This window comes from Brassica rapa, chromosome A04, assembly GCF_000309985.2.
Source record: "Brassica rapa cultivar Chiifu-401-42 chromosome A04, CAAS_Brap_v3.01, whole genome shotgun sequence".
Taxonomy (NCBI): domain Eukaryota; kingdom Viridiplantae; phylum Streptophyta; class Magnoliopsida; order Brassicales; family Brassicaceae; genus Brassica; species Brassica rapa.
The window spans coordinates 13,027,032-13,036,826 of record NC_024798.2 but is presented as its reverse complement, the minus strand read 5'-3'; the positions used below and the strand labels follow the sequence as shown (position 1 = coordinate 13,036,826).

The 9,795-nt window shown below is 37.8% G+C and overlaps 1 protein-coding gene across 1 annotated transcript; it reads left to right on the top strand.

Moving 5' to 3' along the window:
- Positions 1-3,838: 3,838 nt before the first annotated feature.
- On the top strand, positions 3,839-5,080 carry LOC103864458 (transcription factor MYB73). The gene has a single exon (XM_009142205.3). It carries the CDS (start codon positions 4,167-4,169, stop codon positions 5,043-5,045), a length of 879 nt encoding a protein of 292 aa, XP_009140453.1. The 5' UTR covers positions 3,839-4,166; the 3' UTR covers positions 5,046-5,080.
- Positions 5,081-9,795: the final 4,715 nt, after the last annotated feature.

Sequence of the window (9,795 nt, the reverse complement as noted above, 5' to 3'; positions counted from 1 at the left end):
TTACAAAGGCTAATAGGCCTCAACTCCGTCATCCTATTTGGCCTTACTGTTTTAGGAATAAGGCAAATATTTGTCATATTTAGCCGATCATCAAAACTTCCCGAGCTAAGGAAGTCATTAACCATATTAACCACATCCATCTTAATTACTGACCAAGATTGCTGATAAAATAAAGCCGTCATCCCATCTGGGCCAGGAGCTTTTTCAGGATGCATCATGAATAGAGCTGTTCTGACTTCCTCCTCCGAAGCCAGAGCTGTGAGCCTACGATTCTGTACATCTGTTACCAACTGGGGAACTTCCGCTAGAAAGCTATCAAACTCCGAAGGTGAGGTAGAGTGGAACAAATCCTTGAAATATTTCACCGCCACTCCTTCAATGTCAGCTTCAGAGTTAATCCAGTCCCCATCCTCATTGTATAAACCAATAATTCTATTCTGTTTACGCCTCTGTTTGGTCAAAGCATGATAAAATTTTGTGTTTCTATCTCCACATGTATGCCACAGAGTCCTACTCTTTTGTTCCCAGTATAATTCTTCATCTCGATATGCTTCTTTTAATTTTCGGGAAACTTCAACCACCTCTTCATAAGATTTCGTCATATCGTTTTGAACTTCCTCCAGAGCCTTCTCTAGGGTATCTATTTTTTCTTTTCCATAAGATGGATTATCCTTTCTCCAAACCGAAATCTCATGTCGACAATTATGGATCTTATCTACTATACTCCTTCGTCCTCCACCTCTCTGGGAACCCCACCCACGTTCAATAGATTCCATCAATCCATCCTGCCCAATCCATCTCTTATCAAACCTGAATTGCCGCCGAAATTTTAGTACTTTATCTTCTATCGAAGCCACAATCGGCCTATGATCAGAACTAATCATGCCTAAATATTCAACAAAAGAGCAAGGAAATAGATTATGCAACTCATTATTTGCCAATGCCCTATCCAAACGACACTTAACATCATGTCCACCTCTTCGTCCGCTCCAAGAAAGAGTATTTCCAAGACTTGGAAATTCCATCAGACCACAATTTTCTATCATATTGTTGAATTGTATAAACGAATCCGCATGTCTAAGAGCTCCTCCCTGTGTTCTTATGATTACCCGTGATCTCATTTAAGTCGCCAATAATAAACCAGGGTTCATCCCTTGAAATTCCTAATCTTGTAAGCCTCTCCCAGACTTGATCTCTTAAATTTAAAGTTAATCACACATGAGAATAAAGTTAATTAATAAAAATGCTTCTCAAATAATAAAAAGAGAGTTAAAGTTTCTTTAAAATGTACTTTTGTTAAAAATTATTATAAAATATTTATGCATATTAAAAATAAAATAAACGTTTACAAAAATTTATTATTTATTTTACTACCTATTTTATAATAATTATCAATTAATTAATTTAATTAATTTAAATAGTATTATTTTTTAAAGTATACAAAATACTTTAAAATATATAAAATCTATTTTTTGTAACAAATTTTCTTTTAAGAAATCTGACTAATTATTTATTTATGATCGGTTATCTGATCGCGACTTATTTATCCGTTTTGTTGTTGGTTTTAATCCAAAATAACAGAAACTCTTAATCAATCATAGTATTTTTCTTTTAATTCCCTTTAAATAATTATGGCTTCCACAAGTCAGAAAGTCTCTGAAGAATCCAACAAAAATCATATATACGCTTATCTTTCAAAAAAACAAATTGGTTTTAGATTCCTCAAAAGCGGTTACACCATAACTCAACACTCTCTTTAAATTGGTTTAATACTTTTGAGAAAAAAAACGAAATGATTGTAGTGAAAACGCTCAACTTCTGAAACGCTCTCATTTGCCACGTGTCCACTTACAGCTGTATTCCAAATCTCCAACCGTTTTCTTGGAAGATTCTCTTTTGATGTTAACGTCACATACAGACGCCTTTACCAATCGCACCGCCAATCTCTGACTTGTTTTAAAATCAAAATGTTTTTTTTTAACATAAAAAGAATTCAAATATGTAACAATCATTACAAGCCGTTGTGTTATCAGACTTCTCACGTTACATCTTCAAAAGCATAATCACGCACATAACTATCCTAGTTTACGTAAAATTAAATAATTGTCTCCTACGAATTTTGAATTTTTGTTAAGTGCTTGCAAAGTGAGGTTTCACTCTTAAACTTTTATCTCATTTTAAGTTATTGTAGATTAAAGACTCTCTAGTCTTGAAGAAGAAAAATCATTTATAAAAAAAAAGAAGAAGAAAAATCATACTATTTTACCAAAATTAAGAAAATATATTGTATACAATTGTGTATTGAGAAATTCTGTAGGATGCCAATAAAATTATTTTATCATATAGCAAACAAGAATCAAAATGACCAAAAAAATTTAGTAAAAAATTTTATAGACATTTATACTTCTGTGATTATCTAATATACACTTAGAATTTAGATTTGAGGGGTGAAGTTTAAGATTAAACTAATATCTTTTTTAAAAAAATCTAAACTAGTTTAATTTTTTTTTCAGATTTCTAAATAAAATTATGAAAATATAGAAAATTCCAATCTTCTTTTGTTTTAAAAAAAAATTGAATTCAAAAATGTATTTTTAAAAAAAATTATTAAAAAATAAAAATAATTATTTATGTTTATAAATCTATAAAATAAGATAAATCTATAAAATAAAAGTAGAAGGCTCTTTTACGATTTCAATGAGATTTTTTTGGTCATTCTTCTTTATGTGTTGTTTTAGAGCATCTCCAATGTATTACTCCATATTTTACTCCAAAATGGTGCAATACCAAAATGGAGTAAGGTTTTACTCCAATGTATTACTCCATTTTCTGCTCCAAAAATAATATATTTTATTAATAATTGTTAATAATACTTTATATTTATAAAAAAATACTAATTAACCCCAACTATTTTATGTTTACAAAAATTCCTTAAAAAAATTATTTAAATTAAACAGTTATTATTAAAAAGTACAAGAAATCATAAAAATAAAATAAAAGACAATATATAAGTTGGTTTAATAGTGGCATTAGAATATTTTTGTCACAATGATCAACTAATACATTTCGTAATGAAACATAAGCTTTTTTTATCTTTGATATTCCTAAATCGAACAAGACATTTTGAAATCAGACATTTTCATCTTATGTATTTTTGATATATGGAGGTGTAGCTTCTTTTCCAACTTTAGTTGGTGCATCAAATTCACGCTCATCCTTAATTATCATGTTATGTAAAATTATACATGTAGTCATGATGTCATGTAGCACATTTTTTTCTAAAACCGAACAGGTCCTTTCACAATAGCGAAACACAACTATAGATCCTTTTATGTTATCTTTATTTTATATTATTATTTTTTATTATAGTATATATTTTTATGTAAAATTGTTAAATTAATGGAATATCTTGTTTATTTATGTTCTTGTATCATTTTAAAATATTATTTAAGTAAGAAATAAAAATATTAAAAATTTAAAGGATCAATTCACAAATAAAAAAAGTTCAACACCAAAATAGAGTAATGAGTAAGATTACTCCATAAATGGAGTAACCCTAGCCATTACTCCATTTTGGAGTTGAAAATGGAGTGGGATTGGAGAAGATTTTACTCCAAAATGATGTTTGGAGTAGAAAATGGAGGAGGGTTGGAGATGCCCTTAGTTAGAAACAAATTATTTTGTTGTGTTTTCTGAGGATGTCCCTTATTTATTTAACAAACTAATTAAAATTAAAATTGTTATTTTTACTCGAAACTTTAAACTAAACCTTAAAACTAAAAATTTTAAGTTCTAAACTATAAAATTTTAAATTTTAATAGTGAAGTTCTAGTTTGAAATTTTGCTATTTATTTAGTCTAAATTTTCCATTTATATAATTCATTTCACTCTTTAAAACAAATACTGTATTAGTGTTGGCAAAAAAAGAAGAAAAATATTAGTGTAAATCAGCTAATTTTAAAACTGAAAGAATAATTTGCTGTTAAAAACCGAGAAAAAAACTTACCGGTAGGAGCGGTTACCACCACATCTTGTATAAATAGTCACTCCTCTCTCACTTTCCTCTCAAAATCGTTTCTTCTTCCAAAACAAAAACAAAAACAAAGAGAACGCGTTTAAAACGTTCCGACAAAATTCAAAGAAAAAAAAAAATAAAAGATCCGACGATGCCTGGTTCGACCCGAAAAGAAACGGATCGGATAAAAGGTCCATGGAGTCCCGAAGAAGACCAACTCTTGCAGACGCTAGTGCAAAAGCACGGACCAAGAAACTGGTCTCTGATAAGCAAACCGATCTCTGGACGCTCCGGTAAATCTTGCCGTCTCCGGTGGTGCAACCAGCTTTCTCCGGAGGTTGAGCACCGCGCTTTTTCGCCGGAGGAAGACGAGATGATCTTACTCGCGCACGCGAGGTTCGGTAACAAGTGGGCCACTATCGCTCGGCTTCTCAATGGTCGCACCGATAACGCGATCAAGAATCATTGGAACTCGACGCTCAAGCGGAAATGCAGCGGCGGCGGCGGTTGGACGTCCGACGACGGTGGAAACGGAGGGTATGATGGTAGTTTAACGGATGAGCAGCCGCTGAAACGGACGGCGAGCGGCGGCGGAGGTGGCGGAGGAGTTGTGTCGACGGGGTTGTTCATGAGTCCCGGGAGTCCATCGGGATCTGACGTCAGCGAGCAATCTAGCGGACCTGTTTCGCATGTTTATAAGCCTAAGGCGAGAGCTGGTGGTGTGGTGATTGAATCTGCGGTGAAAGATCCGGCGACTTCTTTGAGTTTGTCTCTGCCTTGGGTCAACGAGTTAACTAAGGGAAGGGACACGGCGGAGCTGTTTCCAGCGAGGAAACAAGAGGAGGAGAGGGGAACATTTAGTGGGGAGTTCATGACGGTGGTGCAAGAGATGATTAAGACGGAGGTGAGGAGTTACATGGCGGAGTTACAGCTAGGAATCGGCGGCGGAGGAAGTTCGTGTATGGTGCAAGGAGTTAATGGCCCTAGTGTAGGGTTTAGAAACTTTATTGAAATTGTGAAGATTGAGTAGTGAGATAAATTTAATAATACTGAGTTTTATTCTTACATGACACAGAACTGAACTCTAGCGATGTTGTTTCACCCGCCAAGATTAATCCTCCACCTAAACAAATAACAATCACCTGAGCTTTTAGCCTATTATGGTTCTTCTAGCATAATCCTATTTAAGAAAAATAACTTCATCTGACTACCTGAGTCTCTCGAGATGTTTTTGACATCATTCAGTTTGTCTTTTGACATAATCAGATGTGTACAAACCACCGCTCAGAACTGAAATAGAATCACAAGTAGCAAGAAAGTAAAAGAGCTAGCAAAGAACTTTTTAGTTCCAGTTTACTCAGCTGCGACTACATAGTATATTTGTAAGATGCCTTTCTGGCACAGAAGCTAATAGCAGTAGGAGCATAAGCAACTGCCAAGGCACACTGTGATGCCGTCACCATAAGTTCCAATGCACTGTAAACCGGTTCTCTACATGCTGTATATAATCATCAAACATCAACCATATTAAAGACTTGGTCAATACTAGAAACCCATTGGTAAGATCAGAGATCGGATCTACCAGAATCGCTAGTATTATTGATAACCAATGTCAAGAATTACAACTGAGAGACTCTATCACCTGAGATCTCAACCTACTCTATCACCTGAGTAGTACTAAGCACATGAGCTCAGTTTACAATTGTAATTTCTCGATAACCGTCTAACAGACTCCAAGCTAGTATTTATACTAATGTACAAGCACGTGTTATTATTTATTCTTGTTTTAAACTTCAGACGTCCTTGCCTTCGTCCTGCTTCTCTTTCATCCCTCTATCTCCTTTGAATCTTCTCCTCTCATATGTATGCTTGTACCTATCAATACTCCCCCCATTAACAGCAAGCTTGCCCTCAAGCTTGTAATCTGGAAAATGACATACAAAGTCGCTCATACACATCCAAGAATTGTCATGCTCCAGAGAATTCTTCCACCGGACCAACAACTCCACCCCATCATCCACCCCGACGCGAGACGCAATCACTTCCTCAGGTTCCATGATTATATTCTCCAAATCCGTACATGATGGAGGAATCTCCTGGAGTAACTGGTTCTGACCCAACGCCGCTTTCAACTGTGAGATGTGAAATACCGGATGAATTTTAGATCCTTCTGGTAACCGTAAACGGTACGCTACCTTACCCACACGTTCCAAAATCTCATACGGCCCAAAGAACTTCGCAGCCAACTTCTGACAGTAGCGTTTGACGACTGTGTTTTGTCGAAATGGTTTTAACTTGAGGTACACGGCATCCCCCACAGCAAACTGAAGATCCCGTCTATGCTTATCTGCTTGTGACTTCATCAGAGACTGAGCACGAGCCAAGTGGAGACGAATCTGAACCAACATAGCATCTCGTTCCTGTAGCGCCGCTTCCAATTCAAAATTCTTAGTTGAGCCCGTTTCAAACTGTAGCAGCTGCGGCGGTTCTCTCCCATACACAATCTGAAACGGAGTAGCCTTAAGCGACGTATGAGAAGACGTATTGTACCACAACTCTGACCATGATAGGAACTTAAACCAAGTCTTAGGATGTCCAGACGCGAAACAGCGTAAATAGGTCTCCATACAACGGTTAAGGACCTCTGTCTGACCATCTGTTTGTGGATGAAACGCTGTACTGTACTTCAACTTGGTACCTGATAGACGAAACAAGTCTTTCCAAAAGTTGCTCAAAAAAATACGATCACGGTCTGAGACGATGGACTTGGGAAAACCATGAAGACGAACAATCTCTGTCATGAATTTACTCGCAACGTCCACTGCTGTGAACGGATGCTTCAATCCCACAAAATGGCCATACTTACTCAGACGATCTACCACCACCATAATCACATTCATACCTTGCGAAGTAGGTAATCCTTCCACGAAATCCATCGAGACGTCTTCCCACACGCGGAGGGGTATTGGCAGAGGCTGTAACAAGCCTGCTGGAGTTAGGGTCGAATACTTATGGGTCTGACATACACCACATTCTGATACATACTTCTGAACCGTTTTGTATAATCCTTCCCAATGAAACATAGTCTGTACGCGTTTGACGGTCTTAAGAACACCTGAATGACCACCCATCTTTCCGTCATGACACTCAAACAATATAAGAGGAATCCATTGCGACTGTTTTGGTAAGACCAGCCTCTGTTTGTACCACAGTCTATCATTGATCACTCTGAAATTTGGGTTAGCTGATTCGCCTTTTCGGACTGCTACAATTAGCTTCTGCAACTCTGTGTCTTCCGCAATTTCTCTGTAAATGTCCTCGACCTGAATCACCGACGGAACAGTCAATGCCAAACATAGTGAGCTGCCCTGTATCATATGGTCGTTCTCAATTCTTGAAAGACCATCTGCCGCCTTGTTATCACAACCTGGCTTATATAAGATCTCGAAATCATAGCCCAAAAGTTTCGTAAGCCACTTCTGATACTCCATGTTGACCTCTCGCTGTTCCAACAGATACTTTAAGCTCCGTTGATCTGTGTGTACCATAAACTTCCTTCCTAACAGATAATGCTTCCATTTTTGTACTGCCATTACTACCGCCATCAGTTCTCTTTCATAAGCTGGTTTTAACCTTTCCCGTGGAGTAAGACCATGGCTAAAAAACGCAATGGGTCGCTTATCTTGCATCAGTACTGCTCCCACTCCAAATCCTGATGCATCTGTTTCAATCACGAATGTTTTCTCAAAATTCGGTAAAGCCAGCACAGGTGTTGAGGTCATTGCTTTTTTAAGTTGCTCAAATGATTCCTGCGACGCCTTTGACCATAAGAACCCTTCTTTCTTTAACATTTCAGTTAGGGGTCTTGCGATGGTTCCATATCCCTGCACATATCTTCGATAATACCCTGTAAGACCCAAGAAGCCTCTTAACTGCTTTACTGTTTTTGGTGTCGGCCATTCCTTCATACACTTCGTTTTACATGCGTCCGTAGCTACACCCTCTCTTGATATAATATGTCCCAAATATTCCACCTGTGATAACCCAAATGAACATTTCTTCTTGTTTGCCAATAACTTCTGTTCTGCCAAAATTGATAACACAATACGCAAGTGCTGTTCATGTTCTTCTGCATTTCGACTGTAAATTAGCACATCATCGAAGAAAACCAAGACGAACTTGCGTAAGTAAGGACGAAATATTGAGTTCATCAGAGCTTGGAAGGTTGCGGGTGCATTAGTGAGTCCAAAGGGCATCACTAAAAATTCATAATGGCCTTCCACCGTGCGAAACGCAGTCTTCTCAACATCGCTGTCCTTCATTCTTATCTGATGATATCCCGCCCTTAGATCGATCTTAGAAAAGATTGTAGCACCATGTAACTCGTCCAATAGCTGATCAATCACCGGTATTGGAAATTTGTCAGGTACAGTCACTTTGTTCAAAGCCCTATAGTCGATACAGAATCGCCAAGAACCATCTTTTTTTTTGACTAAGAGAACGGGGCTTGAAAACGGACTAGTACTTGCTCTGATAATCCCTGCTTGCAACATCTCACCAACCATCTTCTCCATTTCTACTTTAGTTGCGTGAGGGTATCTGTAGGGACGCACAGAGATTGCAGACACGCCTGGATGTAAGTTTATTGAGTGATCATAGCCTCTAAAAGGTGGTAACCCAATTGGTAGGGCAAAAACGTGATCAAACTCATCCAAGACGGCCTGCAGCTTTTTCGGAATTTCTGGAATGGTGGTAGTTACCTCGCTTGCTGATAACAGGAACTCTTCTCTTCTTCCCATATCAGCATTAAAGATAGGGGTCAGTGACTTAAAAGAGAGTGAAGAACAATGCAAGTTTGGATCTCCAAGGACTGTCACTTTGTTGCCTTGATGCACAAAGGACATCTCTTGCGTTTTCCAATCAACTTCGCATTTTCCCAGGGTCTCCAGCCACTGAACTCCTAAAATAACATCAACCATTCCCAATTCCAAAGCTATGAATTCTGAGGTGAATTCAGTATCTGCTAGGTTGAATGTAACAGACTTACACACTCCTGTACCGTTGACTGTTACTCCGTTACCTAGCAGGACGTCGAGGCTCTTATCTACACAAATTTTCAGCTTGAGCCTCTGCACCGTATCAGGTGTGATGAAGTTATGGGAAGCTCCACTGTCAATCATGATGATCACACTGCTGTTGTTGATCTTCCCATATAGCTTCGTTGTTTTTGGGGATTGTTTTCCCAAAAATGAGTTGAGAGAAAGTACTCTCATTTCCTTTGCTGGCGTATAGACTATCGTTTCTTCCTCTGACTCCTCTTCTTCATCCAAGACCTCCATGTCCATTCCATTCACTATCGTTATAACCCGGAGCTCCTTGTTTGGACATATGTGAGCCCGTGTCCAACCATTAGCGCCACATTTGAAACATATGAACTCCTTCCTCATTCTATCCAACTCCTCCTTAGTATGTTTCAGCCGCGGACGCAGATTTGCAACTGGTGTGATACTGTCATCTTCTTTTTTATGAGTAATTGTTGTTTGCGTTTTCTTGTTACTAGCGTCGTGCCAATGTCGCTGTGAATTGTATCCAGATGATGATTTCAATGTATTCGACTGCGACTGACTTTGATAACGAGTTCCTCCTGTGCTAACCACTTTACAGAAGGCGCTTGTTTCCATTCTCAAGACTGCTGCTATGTGACTCTCCAGATTTCGGCCCTTTCATTCTGATGACTTCCTTCATCTCTTGTGTGAGCCCGTTGTAGAAGATCTTGATCA